This window comes from Onychostoma macrolepis, chromosome 01 (assembly GCF_012432095.1).
Source record: "Onychostoma macrolepis isolate SWU-2019 chromosome 01, ASM1243209v1, whole genome shotgun sequence".
NCBI lineage: Eukaryota > Metazoa > Chordata > Actinopteri > Cypriniformes > Cyprinidae > Onychostoma > Onychostoma macrolepis.
The window spans coordinates 13,074,667-13,094,248 of NC_081155.1; the positions used below are offsets into that span (position 1 = coordinate 13,074,667).

At 38.1% G+C, this 19,582-nt stretch overlaps 1 protein-coding gene across 15 annotated transcripts in view; it reads right to left on the bottom strand.

Moving 5' to 3' along the window:
- Positions 1-18,166, bottom strand: part of LOC131537249 (nuclear factor 1 X-type-like) — a 109,711-nt gene extending 91,545 nt beyond the window's left edge. For 9 of the 15 annotated variants that reach the window (XM_058770702.1, XM_058770701.1, XM_058770585.1 and 6 more), the window contains exons 1-2: positions 9,767-10,341; positions 3,216-3,299 (exon numbers count right to left, since the gene is read on the bottom strand). In XM_058770702.1, the coding sequence (XP_058626685.1) occupies positions 3,216-3,299; positions 9,767-9,769 (87 nt within the window). In that variant the 5' untranslated portion in view covers positions 9,770-10,341. Of the gene's footprint in view, position 1; positions 3,083-3,215; positions 3,300-9,766; positions 17,421-18,032 lie in introns of those variants that run through there. The other 6 variants (XM_058770573.1, XM_058770651.1, XM_058770694.1 and 3 more) reach the window with 6 other exon arrangements.
- Positions 18,167-19,582: the final 1,416 nt, after the last annotated feature.

Genomic DNA, 19,582 nt, shown 5'->3' on the forward strand with positions numbered 1-19,582 from the left:
CCTGTGTCAGGCAGTACGGAGAGTACATAGTTATCTCAGAGGCGGGAAATGAATCGCGTTTTGAAGTTGAGTGGAAGTTCGCCGCGTTGCTGCATTGCAATTGCTCGCCGTCCCCCCTTGCGCCTACTCCGTGCTGCTCTCGCCGCTAACCCCGCCTCGAAGGCAGAAAGTGAAAGCTCAAACTTTAGGAAGAAAAAAAAAACTTTTCTCTCCTTCTTGTTCTCCACTTCACCCTTGTCCCGTTTGATAAAAAAAGTTGGGAGTTTCTCATTCTCTATAATCTTGCAGAAGACGTGCGTTCTGTGACAGAAAAGTAGAAATACACAAAACTATATAAAATGCACCCATGTAAGGCCACAGTTTTGGGGAAATAGTCAGATTTAGCATTGCCATAACTGCACACTAGTTTCCAAAGCATTCAGTATTAGCATTTATACATGTTATAGCCTAATGTTTCAAATATTTTTTTCTAGGTAATTTTGAGTAAATATGGTGAAAATTTTCATTTTCAGCAATTTTGTGTTGTCATAAAAGTGCATTACATATATCAGTCATTAATGACTATAATACTGTAAATAACAAACTTTTTAAAAAATTAATAAACTAAAGCCATTAAGCCTTGGGAATCAGTGCAATTCTAAACAAATATGCAAAGGTTGATCAATGCAGGACTGACTGCATTTTTTGTGTCAGCAGCCTTTTCAAATACTGCTTTTGGTTTGCAATACTTTTTCCCCCTGTGCATCACTACTGCAATCTGTATTTTAATCAGTTAATGGAAGGTAAGTAACCCCTCTCTCCGCCTCTCTCTTATTCTATGACTCATCTATAGGCCCCAGTCCTGGATCACAGTATTGCAGGGTGGTCTCCTAAATCCACATCTGTTTTGTGGCAAACCACAGCGCCCAGGCTGCCTAGTGGCATGCTCAACTATGCTTATCTTGCACCTTCTCCAGCCGTGAAACTCTGCTGTGCCACTGCTGTCAAACTTTAAGAGGCAGATTAGCTTGCTCTTTTATTAGGACTGCTTTCTCATAGACCGCTTAAGCCAACACCACAAAGGACACTTACCAATTATGGCACAATTTAATTCAGGACTACAGGCTTAATCCAGCACAAAGCTTAATCAACATCTGGGAAAGCACACCATGGAGTTGTAGGTTACCAGCCGCTTTAGAAATGACCACTACAGGTTGAAAAACGGATTTACAATTGGTTGACATCCGAGTAAAGAATATATTTATTTTCAATAATTTACAAGAAACTGAATGCTGATGCACTGGAAAAAAAAATGTATATCTAAATTAACTGGTTTTATTCAGGTGAAAAATATTCATGTTGCTGAACCAACCTATACATCAGTTTATGCAAAAATAAATAAACAGGCTGACATTATTTAAGATAATTGCAGGTTACCACTTCTTACAGATGAATGAGCACATAAACAGGTTTTGTTTTGTTTTTAGATGCTGATCGTTCACCTTACCTATGCATGCAAAACATAACAGAAAACCCTATAAATACCAAAATAACAATATTTTACACTAACACATATCTCTATATGTTTTTGTGAAACCAAACAAAATAACACCTAGTTTTTATTCTCCGTATATTGTCTAACTCAAAGCTTGCTGGGAACTAGAAATCTGCTGCAGCTCATTCAGCTAAAGTTCAATTTAATATAATCAGATTTTGAGTTCATCTAACTTTTTTCTAGTAAGTTCAACCAATTTTCAGTAATATTTGAGTGAAATGAGTTCAATTCATTAAGTTAATTTCACTGTTTTACAGTGTAACGGTAAAGAGCTATAACTTTATAAAGTTAGAGACAACCAGTGTTGGGGTAACACATTACAAGTAACGCAAGTTACATAATCAGATTACTTTTTCAAGTAACATTACTTTTATATTGACAGAAAATATCAGAGTTTCTTTTTCAAATAAGTAATACAATTTGCATTTACTGGGAAATTGGGAGTAAGCCCAAAAGCTGAGGTACTTCCTTCAGCCTGAGGCTTATTAATTTTACTTTTGGTGTGAAAGGGCCTGTACAGTTTCCAAAAATATAACTTTTTGTTTTCTTCTTAAAATTAAATATGCAAGCCCAGCTCAGGTGACAATAAGTAATGCAATGCATAAAAAGTAACTAAGTAACACAATTTGTTACTTTTTATGCAGTAATGCAATATTGTAATGCATTACTTTTCAAAGTAACTTTCCCCAAAAGAAAACCCATGAACCTATGATTTTCCATGATCCTGATTGATCTCTATTGTGGAGGACAAACTCAACAATGCAGTATGTTGCTTGTGATAAAATGCATCTGCAAAACAGCCGATATATAACAACAACAACAACAACATGAAGAAAAACACTGACATTAAGAGTTAAGAGCGAGGTCAGAAAAAGGGCACCCAGGTTGGCATTACCACACTGAAAGGCACAAATCCAAAACCACAGTCTTCGTGCTTCACACACACACACAGATCTTGCAGCCATTACTCTACAAAATAGCATGAGGTGCATAAAAAACAATTCTGCTTTCAGCGCACGCATACTTTCACACACATACAAATACATACATGCACGCACACGCACACACACACACCCAGTTCTTTGTTAAGCAGACCCACAGTCGAGTTGCGGTTGCAGCAGCTAAGACTTCCATTAAAACTCACATAAGAGAACCATATGCGAGCGATATAGTCTGTGTGTGCGGTTTTAACCCAACACAAACACACTCACACACACACACACTTTGCTTTTTACCATTCGCTTGTGGCTGGCAGTTAAATAATCCTGATGATATTTTATGTAGATAATTCCTGCAGCTGCTTCTCCACATAAACTCGGCAGTCTTCTCAACGCTAACCACCATCTTACCATATAAACGCAGCATATGAGATTATATACGGTCGATGAGATTTATGATGCACATATACACCGTTCTCTCTACACAGGATATGAAAGAGAAAATTAATCAAAGCATTATAGATTATATCTCTGCTCTATCTGAGTTTGATAGTTTGCTTAACCGATTCCAACTCATCTTATCTCAATCTGAAGTCCAACTCAGTCTGGCCTGAAAGCAGATTAATTACATCAGCCATGAGAAAGAAATCAAAGTTCAGTTCATCATGTTACAGTCACAAAAACCAACAAACATATAACATGAACAACAACAACACAGAAAGAAACAGGAAAATGGCTTGTACCCTGTAGGATTCAGGCACTAGGAAACACTCTGAGATGCCCGGGGCTCGATGGGGACCATCATGCACCAGATACGATTCTGTGGCCTGTAATCAAACGCAAAACAGAAAATTTAGTCATAGGGTCAAACAAAAAATAATTTCTTGACAGATACATCTGACCAAGAGCTGCATCACAATGCCAGAAACATAAGACTTTAGTGGAACATACCTCAGTCAATCACATGGTCTCTAACTCTTTTTGATTCTCCGTGTTCCATTTGTGCTCAATTCTTGAATAAACCAGTCTGTCATGTTTGTATGTCAGGCAGACAGTCTAACAGACAGCACATAGGCGGAGCGTTTGTAAAGCTGCAGAAAGCTTAACCTTCCTCTGGTTACAGGCATGATGTGTGCATGTGTGTTCTGCATATACTTTAAGCCTCATTAGGAAACTCCAGGACAGCACTGCTTGTTACTGCTGGTTTAGAATTAGTTTCTCCATCCTAGATGCAAACTTTAATTACTAGAGAGTAGCGAACACTGACTCTAGATCAGTGACTGACTTTGCGGCAACTTTGTGGCATATACGGTGAAGAAAAAGAAAATTGTGTAGGATTTTGTGTAGAAATCCCTAGTAAATTTCACAAATTATTACAAAAAATGGCAAGTAACATATTGAATTAATGTGAAAAATGTATTTTCTTGTAAAATGTACTCCAATAATCTTTGTTTTATTTACAACTTTGAAAAATCATTATGCAGCATATGCACTGAAAAAACATCTTTACTTCTGAAATTACTATACACAGTTAATAAAAGCATACATAACATAGCATCAAAACAAACTCAAAGTATGCAAAGTAATATCCATATTAACATCCAACCACTCTCTCAATCGACTCAAAATTAGCCCGCACTGAGACGACGTTTGATGGCACTCTGATTTTAGCTCAACTTCTACAAGACTTTCATGTTGTTGAGTGGCAGTGCATTTTAATGCATTAGGTAAGATTGGTTATTTCAAGATTTCATATTTGTTTGCTTCTGAGTCACTTCTATAATTATTAGGAAGAGTACTGGTATATGTGTGTGTACATAATGCTAATTTATATGCCTGTCTGGAGCATTTTCTGAATGAATGAATGCAAGGAATGTATGGCTCTAGATGGAAGGAAATTCACTGTAAATGCAAGAAAAACTAGTCTCTAAGATTTAGAGTGGTGCACACCTACATCTCCATTAAAAAGAAGAGAAAAGCATAAGGAACCTTTTGAAAAAGTAAAACTCAATTTCATAAACCACAGCAGGTATCCAGAGAGCCAACCAGGACCTCATTCAACAACCATCTACACACACTAATAATGTTCAAATATGAACAATAAACTTTAACCACAAATACACGTTTGTGTGCATAAATACATATCAACATCCATTCCAGCGCATACGCGCACACACAGTTCGCTCATAATAAGTCCCAGGCATTGGCACTAGGCTCGGGCAGTGGTGAATAACAAAGCCTATTCATATCCACCCAATGAAACGTTAGCCTTCCCAATTTTCCCTCACTTTTATAGGGTCTTAGCTACAGCGCGCTAAAATCTCATTCAAGCACGGAACAATTGCTGATTGGCTTTATTAGAACATAAACATGCATTTTGATAATTAAAGTGAACGATTAAAAAGCACACGTTACTCAGAGGCAAGTTCACAGCTCTGGCTGATCTGAGAAAGTTGTTGAAAACAGAAGAGCTCAAGAGTGAAAGCTGTGGGAAGGAGCATTTTATGGGGCAGCCAATAGCAGTTAGCAGGTGAGCCCTTCACTGATGTTTTGTGAAGCTCTCCAGCTCTTTAAAAAAAAAAAACCTGTCATTTAAAGAGCATTGACCAAAAGCCCAAACATCTAGCAAAAAGTGACGCAAGTGGAAGGTTTAAAGCACTTCCACAAATGTCAAAATCCCTGACAAATCTCGGTTGGATTTCTTTATGAGGATTTTAGGTATTGATTGACTCAAGTGTTTACTTTTGTTTAGTTTCAGGGTATTGATTACTCTCATGTTCCAGGAAATCAGCTAACCAGATTTCACCATGCGCTCTTTCCAATGGCTCCCATCGCTCTGAACCGAAGCAGAAAATGGAAAACGTTCCACTGACTCATTCGATTTCTCTTAATTTAATTGACTTGATTCTCAACCCCTAAGATAAACCAGCAAATTAAAGCCGTCAGCGAGGCCAGGCCGCACAATCCAGCTGAACAAACTCAACTCGACCGTATTTCGCTGCGCTGAGATCATCCGTTCATTTGTCTTGTCCACAGATGGGGAACAGAAGTCTACGTTGGCGCCTGGAGGAACTCTGAATTTTGCTATTATCCTTATTTCGAGAGGAGGAACCTTCAGCCTCGTCTTCGCCTCCAAAAAGCTCCTATTTTTCTGTAGTGAGCTATTAATTATATATGGGCTGTATGCATATGGAGCATATGCAGGGTCCATATGGCCAGCCCTCAGCCAGAATCTCAAGCCTCTTCTTAATTAACATTTTAGAGGCGAAGCACACAGAGAAAAGAGGGACATTTCAAAGCGGCTCTGGGAGCCTCTGACCTAATTGGAGTCAATGGAGATGTATGTAAATGTGTTAATTACGACAAGTTTCCTCGCTCTCACCGATAAATAGAGCTCTTTGTTTAAAATGTTTAATTGGTGGGAATAACGGAATCAAATGAGGGGGTTCCTCCATAGGTCCTTACAGGGGAAAGAGAGAGAGAGAGAGAGAGAGAGAGGTGTATATGGGTTGGAGGCATATGGCAATACGTTTGTGGTTTGGTGGAATGCTTAAGTGGTTAAATTCCTGAAATATGAAGTTTCTCTCTCTCACACACACATAGACACACACTTTCGTGGTCTGGAGTTTAAGTGTGTAATTTCAGTGCTAAACAGAACTGTAAAATTAATGACTGTTTCAAACTACTTTCAATCCCTCTTTGACTATTGTTCGGACAAACTGGTGGTCCCGGACCCAAACTCATGTCATTGGTTTAGCCAATGTTGTTTGAAAAACAGACTGAAAAATCACACACTTTACTTTTCTTTTAAGCTAGATGATTAGAGGAAATTTGAGTGCTGACTGTCCATGTTAAACTGGTAAATGCATTGCTATGCAGTTGCTAGGGTATTCTGGTTGGTCACTTAAAGTGATAGTTCACCTAAAAAATTTAATTTGATCAATTTACTCAATCTTATGTTATTCCAAACCTGTTAACAACATTTGACCTCATAGACTTTCATTGTATAGACTAAAAAGGCAATTTTTTTCTAAAATATATCCTCTTTTGTGTTCCACAGAAGAAAAGTCCAACATGTTTGGAATGACGTAAAAATGGTTAATGATGACAGAATTTTCATTTTTGGGTGACCTGTCCCTTTAAGCTGTTTGCTGCAAATGGCTCTTGGCCGCTACACTTTTCTGGAGTAACAAACATTTCTAAAAAAAATTATGTTCATTCAACAAACTACACTGAGTTAGAGTGACTTGAAAACTGGCAATATAAACGAATGTGTGTTTATGATTCAAAAAATTAATAAAAAAATTAAATAATTTAAAACATTGCTCAAAAAATTTAAAACATTACTCTAAATTATTAAACCGATTACCACTGAACAGAACTCAAAATATTTGCAACTTCCTAGGTTTAATTAAATCAATATAAGAATTTTCAACTTGCTACCATGCATTTATAAGTAACAGGTTTTCTGAATTTGTTTTTAAAGTGTAGATACAGGCCTGGTCTGGGCAGCTCACGTTTATAATTTATTTTCAACCTGTTTTAAGGCCTTTTAGAACCTCTTAGAAAAGCAACAATGCAAAATTTCAAAATTACGCACCAATATTTAATATTTAGGGCTTTTGCAGTTTTGAAAACCCTCAAAATATGAGCAATAGTTATAGTAACAAAACCACAGCAATTCACATACACAGCAATGCAGTTATTCATTCCCTCCAACACAGAGTCTACATATGTATCTGCTAACTTTACACAGAACATTCCCACTCACTCACACACACCTGGCCGTCCTCGACACATTCAAAAACCAGCTGGCCCGAGAACAATCAGCACAGGTCCCACTGATTTTCCCTTTTTCACCCCTTTTTCTTTGTCTTTTGTTTGTCTCCAAACGACACAGCAATTACTATTAGCACCATTGTTTTTTATCATTATGATTTACTAGCTGGCAATACCGAGCCAAATCAGCCCGCATATAAACCTGTCCTCTATGGCAACCGCATCAAAGAGAGACAGAGTAAAAAAAAAGAGAGGAGAAAGAAGGAGGAATGAGAGAATGAGTGCTATATAAAAGGATGAAGCGTCCTTTCTCTGTGTGTCTGCCAGTAGCACCTCGGGGAGAACTGTTGGAAAAATGTGATTTTTCACACCAGCATCTCAGAGGCAATAGCAGAAGGAGAAAGAGAGAGATGGAGAGACAGACCGATAGAGAGAATCTGGAATGAACGAGAGGCTGCTAATTATTAAAGCTCTGTTTGGGGTTTTGACACAAGTTTCCTGGCTCACGCCAAACCCGGTTTGCACCCGGCACCTCTGATCTCCACTTTCACGGCTTGTCTTCTCCGTAACGTGCTTGTAAGGGCCTCTGTGAGCACTCCAGGTGTATCTATACATGCATGCATTCGCTGGGAGTTTATGAGCGCATACGCATGAGCATTTGTGTGTGAGTGTGTGCAGGTGTGCAGTGGTGTTGCGGTGTTCGTCTGCACATGTTCATCACTGTTAATGGGCTGAATAAAAGCGAGTAGGTGGCTTTGCATTACGGCATCTCATGTGCCAACACAGATGCCACAAACACAAAACGTCCTCCCATAAGAAGTTTACACCCAGAAACAAGTTCATGCAGCCGTCCACCAATCACCGCAGGGCACTGCATCCATGGCAACCCTGGCATCGTGACAACCAGTCAATCTAGAAAAGACGGTTCTGGAATTCACAGCCTGAGCCGAGTTGCCATAACTAAGTCCGTGAGTTTGGCCAATGGGATTTCGAGCAGGTTTGCGAAATGCATTTAAACCGCTAATTTGACCGAGTTCGGTGTACCAGTCATCACTTCACACCGTCCACCAGACGCTTTAATCTGACTCGAGTGCTTGACCTCGCTTGTGGAGAATTAGTTTGCATTTCTTTATTGCGTAGATCTCACAGGTGTGCTTGGCTGAAGAGGATGTTCAATGCTTTGAAAAGGTTTGTCATGATGAAAAAATGCTTGCTGCAGGCAAATGTGGCGTTTCATATTCAGATCCAGCCCCTTCAGCCTGCAAAGGCCTGTCAATCTCACATTTAAGATCTGACTTAAAATTCCCAATCTAAATACAGCCTGATGTGCTTGCTGTGCAAATATTTATTCAGACAAAATTACTAGAGCAAGCAAGTCCTAAACTAACAAATAACTGGAAATAATGCTGCTCCTCTGAACACACGTAGGTGTGAGTAGCAACTGAAGTAAGTCTAGCACTGTAGATTTAAATAAATAAACCACAAGTAATATTTTCATATAACTTGATTATATAGAACACACCGGCTCCTCATATTTTATAGCGTGAATAATGCAGCCCATTTTAAGATCCGGCTGTTTGAAAACTGCCTGTTGTTTCTGAAAAACTGTGACTGAAAATCTCAATTTCAGACATGCCAAGATGTGCTACCTGTTTTCATCACATTACAATGATTGTACTATCATTGCAATGTGATTAAAACAGGTAGCACATCTAGGTATATATATATTATATAGTTGAAATTACTTGCATCGTATATCACAACATTGGCCTGCATGCTAAATACAAGCTCTAAAAAAAAAGTACCCTCAAAAACCTCTAGCCTACTATAAGATCTTGCAAAATACATCATAATTTTTTTTTTTTAAATCCATTCTGCTACAGACAGTTGGTCTTATACATCTCCATCTCTTTAATATCAATTTAATTAGGCCAGATAGTTTTGCCATATGATGTGGAACTGAGCATGTGGATTTAGACCTTCCCTGACTACTTCAGTTTAGATACTGCTTTTGGAGAGATAACGCCACCTGAATAAATATTAACACTGAAGTACAACCTAAAATTACCCTAAAACTAAAATAAATAAAAAATAAAAGAAGAAAACATTACAATCAAGATTCATGACATTGAAAAAAAATAAAATGCCTGTTACATTTAGATGAGACTGTCTAAATGTAATGCTATTTTGTATTTGTATTTCGAAGAATCATGTTCACCATTGGGCTATTATTAATATTACATTATTATTAGCTATTATTTCCCTGCTAGACATAGAAAAACAAAATTAAGTGTTCTTGGTATTTCACAGCACTTTCCAAACAGCTACACAACAATATTATTATAAAAGCTATTAACCGCATGTTGTATGAAAGAGAGGCGAAAGTATAATTTTATCTTCGAGTTGTCAGATTGCGCTTTTTTATATTTCTAAAATGCTCCGCTTCGACGTTTGAAATCTGTTGGCTTCGATTTCTGCAAACAGTGGGAAAGATATTGATTCTCATAGCACGTACCATTGTAGTTGAGGAGAATTTGCCAGCTCTCCTCAAAGACCCATTTTTCTTTAAAACCTTCCGCGTCCAAAAAAGAGGAGAGGGAGCGGGTGCACCAGTCGGTTTCTTCGGTGATACCGGAAGCGAAAAAAGAACTCAACAAGTCGGGCTGTTTCCCAGAGTTTGTCCCGTCTGTAAAGTAAAGCTTTCTCCTGCACTTTACGGAACGATGGATTATCGCCGTCCCTGGGCACTGCTTGCGTAGGCTATACTGTGAACCGTTCCGTTTAAAATATATTTCTCCTGCTGTCACGATGGAGCCTCGCTGGCGGCACCGACCGGGGAATTCACAAGCTCGGTTGAAATTCTCCGCGAGCGCCGGTGTACGCAGAACCGCTCGTGCTAGACGTTCTGCGTGACCGTGAGTGATTTTCTTCGTCTTTATGTCCTGAAGTCAGTTCCTGTTTGTCTTGACTGCATCTCCCGCACCATAACGGGACCCCCGCTGTTCCCGGACAGATGAACGCGAGAGGCGTCCTCAAATGCCGTTGCAGTCACCAATACGCGGCGCGCACATTGCGACAGTCTAATCCGTAGACGCACCGAAGGGATCTTGCCTGTTGGCTAAAGCTTACTGACGCTGCATTTAAAGCACGGGAGAATAAACGTCCCCTCCGCGTGAGTAAATATCGGTTGTCGCCTCATTCGACCCGAGGCTGCACCGGGGTAGCGGGTCGTTGAGGCGTCGAGCTGGTAAATTATTGATCAATGTAGCAACTGGCAGCGTGTGGCAGCTGCGGCTTTGGGGCATTAGTAGGGCTGTGGGAAAATCATGGACGGCGCGGATTACTGAACACCGAGCCAGACTGTACACACAGGGATAGACGGTTAAAAAAAGAACTCAAATAGAACACGACCAAAAGTGCAGGAAGTAGCTACATGAATAGCTAGAGTCCTAGCTTGCCTGCTCTAGCCTGAAGATGATCACTGCGCGAATTATTCAGCGAGTTTCGGGGGGGGTCGACATTTTAGAGAGACTTTCTGTCAGTAATTTTCTGGGCGCAATCGGCTGAGGTTCGGCTAGCGCAACCCAAATTGTCTTTTGGCGCCCCTAGCGCAGTTGTCTAACTGTCAACTAGCCTATAAGTTGTTATAAACAAAGCGCAGATTTTTGCGATACATTTGTGATGTGTACAGCTACAACAACGTGATAATGACAGATTTTGTTGGTTATAAGTTCCGCTATAGAGATGTATAACGATCGATCAACCGTTGCTATGGTTACCTCCTCACGCGAAGGTAATTTTTCGCAACAATATAGATTTAGCGTAGGCTATAATGACTAAACTGTAAGATAACTTTTTTTTTTGGTTACTGTCTGGATTTGGTTAGGCTACTGGAACGTTGTTTCAAACGCCGTTGAAATGTACAAATTTTTGTGGAAATACACGACCGGTTAGGCTACTTTTTTTCGCGCAATTTAAAAGACAGAAAAGACAGGGGAAGGTTTCGGTTCTCGCTACCTACACAGCGAGTAGCCTACAAGTGGATAGGCTGTTTATGGTCGCCAGGTTCAGCCGGTGTCCCGTTGAGTGCCGGTGTCTCGTGCCACCCATCAGATTCTGTTACTTCTGAAACGCCAAAAACAAGCACCATCAGCTCATCAATAATATAATAAAGTGCATCATCATAATCCTCCAATAGGAAACTGTCCAACATTTTTTTCCAGAAAGGGTTTCATTTAGCACCAATGGTCCAAAGTAGACCTGAATGCGACTTTAGCAAATCCTTTGGACTTGTGCTGAAGCAGTGGAGTCAGATATACTTACTTTCTACTGGCTGATAAAGGGCCATATATTAGATATACAATTGTGATTGAAATACATGAACATAGATATAAATTGATGAATCTAGATGAACACATTTTTATGATTCATTTTGAACAGTAAGTTTCTTCACAGCAGTGAGTACAAAAATCTTCTCCTCTTATGTCCTCAACCAGATCAAAGGAAAACATGCTGTACAAGGGATATTGTGCATTACATTACTAATTCAGTTTACAAAATAATTATAAAATATTACTGTGGATTTCTAAATTATTTCTCCAAATACTAACACCCATACAGAGAAAATTTAGTATTAGGCCTAAGATACTTCACTTACAAATCTTCACTTAATTAAAATAAAGCCAGCAGGGTTTTTACATTGTATTTATATAGGCTAATTATTTTTGATTTAGCTTATAATGATCATTGTCTTTTTAAACGTTTTTGATAAAATTAGTAAGAACTTAATGATCGATAAAGACACTGATTTTAGAGAAGCAATGCTTCCTCTTCCGTGACAAGCAGTTAAGAAGAACTTGTTTTTATTTTTTTTACATTTGATATTTGTTGTGTATATTAAAGACTTTAAATTGAAAGAAAAAACTATATGTTGATAAATAAGTTGAAGAATTTAGTTCTTGTTATTTGGTAAATTAACGATAGGCTATATCTTAATTTATGCTAATATATGATCATATGGCATAATAAATAAAACAATATTAATAAAGTCCTTAAATATTTAAATGGGCGTCTGACATACTTTGTTTATATATTTTATTTTCCTTTTTTACCCACTACTAGATAGCCTATTGTATCTCGATATCTAGAAGAAGAAAAAAAAAAGATTACATTAAACTGATTATTTATCAAAATAAAAACTGCTTATCATTTCATAATATTTTATCCAACTTGCCACTGCTCTGATTGTGCAGTATGACAAACAAGAAGTCTTTGTGAAAAATATTTTTTTTTATTTTGCATTAATTTAGCACTAATAAGGCTTTTCCGTATAAATTTAGTTTACTAATACTGATTAACTTATTTGTTTTATCCTTCGTTATTGGCCAACATTTATTTCGTTAGTTTTTTTAAGCATAGCCTAAGTACTGTGTTTCAAAACATTTCTGAAGCGCTTTAACGAATTTTTAAAGCTGATTAACCTTTTAATGAATTTTAATTAAGAATAAGTTCAACAAAACTAAAACTAAAAATTCGTTTTGCAAAATGGATCACATGATTTTTAGAATCATAATTATAATATTTTAAAATAAATTCCTATTCTGTGCAGCTTGAATTTCCCACTTTAAATATGCTATAGCAATGAATTAATGTTGTGTATTTTTATCGATAATTAATTTTACTGAAGAAAGGACGATTTAACCAACGGAATAAATCCAATAACCTACATTTTTATATAGTTTATTAATGCATTTTACGAAAAAGGACCAAAGGACAATGACTTAAATTTCGTGCCAAATTAAAATATTTTTAATGCAGTAAATTGGGGAATTGAGTGATATATGACTAAAAATAAAATAAAGCGTTTCAACAAACTGTTTTTAAAAATGTACGCTAGGCCTAATAAAACATTTATGGTTATTTTATACATCAAATTCTCTGCATTTAGTATAACTTCAGATATTATAGCATAAAATGGCTCAAATGCAAACAGTTCTGAATCTCTTACATAATATTCTCGTATACAGGCCAGTGTTATGTAGTTTTTAACTGTGCTGGGGATTTAAATGAGGAATAAGCCTAATCATTTTCAGCAATAATTACGACGCCTCCAGTGGAAGTTTAAAACAGACATGCACTGCTACCGAGAAGATAATTCAGCTTCTGTTTTGATCATCAAAAGGTGTGTTTATCACCTTGTAATCGAATTCTGTGGAACTGTTAAATGCCCGATGTGAGTTTATTGCAATGAGTGGCCGACGACCTTCTGACGGAGCTGAAAACAAAACTTCTCACTGCAACTTCTGTGAGAAACCTTCCCCATTGGCTCTATTTCACACGGAACAATTAGAACCAACAGTAAACTTCGTTTTTTAACGATCGAATAATGCGTTCCAGGTCGAGTTTGGAGCGAACCGAGCTCGCCGTTAATTGCGCTCGCACAGCGCGAGCGAGAGTGAGACCGGAGCGGGTTCAGCATCACTGAAATCACGGCTCAAGTTAATGAGAGTCTAGCGCTGCCCTGCTCACCACAGGACCTCTTAATGTGACCGCAATGCAGCGTAGGCTGAGTCATGCTGTTTTAATACCTGGCAGAAGACAAGACATCAGCTGTAATAAACTACAGTTGAAAAGGCTCTCAGTGCAGCGCAGGCTGCTGCAGAAACCTGTGCTGTGCTTCTGACCTGAAAGGACATCAGCAGTATTTATTTGGAAGAGGGGTCACTAAAATTTTGGTGTGCTCAGATATGATATTTTAACTACACTGCAGCGGTTGCCAGAACTTTATTGTAAAAACAGTGGCGATGTTACAAGCAGTTTCCATTATAAAATTACTAACTGTATAGGTGTCATTAAATTATATGCTACCTCATACTTGAACCATTAAAGTTTGTTACTATGACCACATGACGACTGAAGGTTATTATCACAATTTAAAAAAAAAAACAGCAGTGTCTACATACTAAATACCACAAATAATGCTATAGATATGACCAAAACAACACAAAATAAAACAAACAGCCCTAAACAAACACACTTTCTAAATATGCAATGGTTCAGAGATTCCTGTGAATGGCCTGTTCCTCAAACTAGAAGACAAATGTTTTTTTTATTTGCAAATAATTATGTCATAAATGATAACTCTGTAATACAACTATTATTATCATCATCAATTTTACAGTGTGCAGGACCTATTTGACAGCTTTACAAGCAAACTGAAGATAAATTAAGATCATGAAAACAAAAAGGTTTTCAAATAAATTTACATTACGAAAATAATAATAGGTAATGTTTCAAATTATTACTTTTTTGTAATAAACTTTTCAATGCAGCATTCCAGATTAGATACAGTATGGTCACAAATAAGACAGGGCAAATATTTGCTGAAAAATATCTGTCCCACTCCAAAAAAAAAAAAAAGAAAACTTCTGCTAAAATGACTTCAGCTGCTGGCTCCTGATGTGTAACCTTTTTTTTGATAGACACAAGAAAACTGGCATATGAGTCTCCTCTCTTGTTTTAATCTGGCCCTCTAAATGCAGTTTTGAATTACAAAACATTCTCTTTTTTTTCCCCGCCGCTTCTTTTCTTGGTATTCTGTAACGGTCTTCTGCTGTTCACTTTGAGGAGAAATGGAAGCTGGAGAGAGAGGGCGAGCCAGAAATCCCAAGAAAAACACAGTTACTCCCAAGCAACAAAGTGGCAAGAATGCGAGTCTTGGCTTCGACTGCTGCTCTTAACATTTTCTCATCTAAAAGAGGACGTCTTCAGAAAGTGCAAATGGATTTAATACAGCTCTGACACAAATTAGATTATAATTCACTGCAGGACATGGGGATACATCCTATTACATAGCTATTGTGGGAAATGGAAACGACACGGGAAAGATCATTTTTAATCGTAAATTAAATAGTTAAATTCTGAAAGCGAAAGGACATTTAATGCAATGGATTCAGCCACAACAAACCTTTAGAAAAAGGATTACAGTACAAAGCATCACCTCAGGTGACAGCCAGCAGTTTAAGGCAGTGTGTGTGGTAATTTTAGTGAGGGGTGTGGTGAGCGGTTCGTTTATCTCCAGTTCACCACCACAGGCCTTGTGGTCTGATAGCTGTAGATTTGCCCGGCAGCCCACAGACTCTGGCAAAGCCACAGACCACAGCGAAGGCGCTTCGGTCCGGATAACCTATCTTTATGCAGAATCCTGGTCTACAGCAATCTGAAACAGAGTGGTTTCGACGTACGTGACCTCAGCCTTAACGTGCGCGAGTGTCGTTTCCTCAAAAACAGCTAGAGTCTTTCAGTATTATATGCCAAAGAAGGAAAATAAAGGTTCACTGCTGTGACTCAAGATACAATTTTTAGCCTAAATCTACCTCTAAATGAAAATGTACAAACGTCCCAGAATATATGCAAATGACCAACATTTGTACCCAAACGACTTTAATTTTTTTTTCATAGCAGATCTACAAAAATATTGAACGTTTCTCTCCACTCACACATTCTTGAATTTGCACTAATAATCTCTCTTTCCTTTAACACGTCGGTTTCCTCACACAGCCTGCATTATAACCCCAGAGTAAATTTTCCAAAAAATGTCTCTACGGGGGCGTAAGGTTTCAATTTGTGTTTCAATTTGTGTCACTTTCCATTACAGTGTCTATGTTCCAGTGCAACTACGTAAGCAACTACTGAAATAATGCCCCACGAACAACGAGGACATTGTTATTGTTGCATAGTTTTCTGGTAAAATGTATAACACCGCCACTGTAGTGCACCCAATATTTGCACTCATTTAACCTTGAGTTAGGTGAGATGTAAAGCTATAGAGTGCCGCAGGGATGACTTATTTTTGTTGGCCAAAACCTAGAGACGTCCAGTTCCATCATCCCAAGTCAATAGGCATTTTGAAGGGGTTTTTGGTTAAAAGGTTTGTGGTGAACACGAGCTCAAGATATTTTTTCACATTTTATTCTACAACATAAATATAGCTAAACATATTTACAGCTTTTACTTGCCTCGAAAAAAAGGCAGTAGCTAATAAGTGGCTAAATGAGACTACTGAGGTTGTTGGGACATTAAATGTTATGTTGAATGGGAAAACAATAATGCTTTCACAGCCTCATTATCATAACTCAAACTTTCAGGGAAAAGATTTTTAAATAAAGATTGAAAGAGTTGCTGAAGCTCAATGGTGATGTTGAAGTCATGCAACCGAGGTGTAGCTTTGCTTCTGCTGTTTGTGTAGGCTTCAAAATTCATAAAAGTTGTGTTTATTTGTTAAGATTATCATGATGAAAAAAACATGTAACTTTGCAGGTCACAGAGCTAATTTTCTGCAATAATCCAAAAGCAAACGGTGAAAAAAATCCTATTAGGTTTCTGTCAAGGATAATGCTAACTTCCAGGTTGGCCTTCAAAAATATGTAAACACTGCAGCAATGTAATCTTCGCTGAAAGCCAGGTGCATCTCATTCAGCTCTCATGGTAAAAATCATGGTAAAGTTCAATCTTAACCCGAGGCCCGTCTGTGATTAGGTAAGCCTGGGACCACCAGCTCTCCCCAAGTAACTCTCACAAAGGACGTTCCTTAAAAGCCAAATCATGTTCTGTGGTGATCCAGTACAACAAAGTGACCTTATCGGCTGAGCACACTGCCCATGGCGTTTGGCCTGATATCCGCCCAGGGTCACGGCATATGCCTGGCTGCTAACTCCTGTCCTCTGCTTACAGCTAAAACCCAACAACAAAACACAACATTGCCACTGTGAACAATTCATTTAGTTCAAGATTTTTTTTTTTAAACTTGTTCCAATGCCTATAAATTTTCTTGCCTCCTACTGGTCCATTGCATGGGGTTGATCAACAAACCAGTTGTTTGATGACAGCGAGCGTCCTCATTGTCTCGGTTGGCCCTTGTTGCCTCGTTTCTGGAAGCGTCTGCGGGGCAAGAGGTCGGGCTCCTGGGTGAACGCCACCGTTCCGGTCACTGTAGAACAGTCGAGGGCGTTGACTTTGGCTCTTTGGGGTCTTTGGGAGCCCAGCCCGAGGGCATTCAGGCAGATGCTGGGGGGTCATTGGCGTGTGAAAGAAGATCGCTGGATGCGGGACAGCAACAGTACTGTGGTGTGTGCATTCAGGGGGTCAGATTTATGTGGAGATTGAAAGGACTGTAGAAAGACAGATTAAAGTGAGGGACTCATGCACACACATGCAACTTTATAATACAAATAAAATGACCTCCAATACAAACATGTTTGATTCTGTGCAATTTAACACCATGCCTGCTTCCATTGCTATCTTTATGGCAAAAAAAAAAAAATCTGATTAAAACCTGCGTAACACTTGAAACTGAATGTTGTCTGACTCTTCAAATCTCTTCAAAAGTCTCAGGCGGATAAAGCAATTTAAATTATGAACAAACAAAAAGACACTGAAATAAAAAATTTTCCATGTTCTTTCACACTGTGCCCGTCTGTTTTACTTTCTAGTAGCACATTGTCAACTATTGTTCAGATGTTACTCAAGGGCATACAGTGTAAACACGGCTGTTTTACCCTTGGCTGACTGTATCTTTGAAGTGCAGTACTTGGTGTGCAACAATGCAAGAATTGGTTTAATAAACGCATTTTATAGCTGAAGTTTTGTTGAGTTTGCGACTCCTGACTGGGAGGCTTTTGTTCTAAAATTTTTGTTTTTTTCAATTTTTGGATGACGTCCTGTTTAATTCAAGCCTGATGAATTCTGTGTATGTTTTTTTTCCCTTTCCCTCTTATTCATACCAGTCTCTCTTCCTTTTAAAATTCCTGGCCTTTACATCTTTTGTTTTGTTTTGCCCTTCTGTTCTCTCTCCCCATCTGTCTTTTACAGGTTTAGATTCTGTTGTCTTCTCTTCGTTCTTACTCCATTTCTCATCTCTATTTTGTGAGCTTCAGCTGTTTTTCTTTTCAGCTCTCCATCTGGGCCTGATTAAGGGAGTAAGTGAATCATATCAATCAGAATAAATTTCTGCATGAGCCATACCTGTATTGATCTGCTGTTGTTATGTCAACATACCTGATTGCCATTTCTGTCTCTGCCTTATGAATTCCTGACAGTAACTGTAGAGTCGAAGGAAAAGAAATCTTCCAAGATGTCTGAAGAGTCACATACCATTAGAACGAACATCAAGAAACTGGCATTTCTTTTGGACTTTAATCAAACTGTAGTAGCGGTACTATAAAAGGCTGTAAAATACTACATATTAAATACATACACTTACCTATGAAAATGTGCATTTAAAAATGCAACAAAAAAATGGCAATAAAACAAATAATATTAATATATTGACTTCCAAAGCGTCTGTATTGTCCCTTTCTTTAATTGAATGTTTTTATATTATATATATATATATATATATATATATATATATATATATTTGTGTGTGTTACATTTTATAGTCATTTGTAAGAAGCTTTGTTATAATATAAAGACAAAAAGAGCTAGAGAGGAGAGCATGAGGACAAAAGTAACGAAGAGTTAATGCTTTGGCATTAGTGAGAATCATTTGGCAATAAAATTTCACTGAGACAATGAATATTTATGATGACTTGCTGAAACCACACACACACACAGGCCCTCCAACACTTGGTCACAGCACATGGAGAGCCAGCTGTTGCTGGATGACCTGGGCATCTGCCCTCTCAGAGAGCGAGAGATTACAAATATCAGATAGAACTGTGACAGGAATGACTGGTGTTGTTTTATCACTGTCTCTCAACCAAACAATCAATTACTTTACCTTTACTGCATTTCTCTGTGTATCTCTCTATTGTCTCAGTCACTTGTGTAATGAACAGTAATTTAGTATGTATGCTGTGCGTAGTGTATTTTATATATATATATATATATATATATATATATATATATATATATATATATTAAATGGCAATGGTTTCCTTGCCACTTCCTTTAATTTCATTAGTATACTAAGACACACACACACACACACACCACACCCAGCTTTCTCTCAGTCTCATGAGTGCCAGTGCCCAGGCTGTGATGCCAACAGAGCAAAACTCATGCCCAGACCTTCTGCTGCCCCAGATAGCGCACTGTGTGTGTGTGTGTGTGTGTGTGTGTGTGTGTGGGTGTGTGTGTGCAGATGCAGAGGACAGTGGGGATTAGCGAATAGATCTCTAGATGCAGCCTGCTTCACACACACACACACACACACACACACATTGAGTCAAGCATATTTCTTAGGAACAAGTAATATTATTTTATTCATAATTAAATCAATACTACTACTACTACTAATAATAATAATAATAAATGATTCAAATGCAATGCA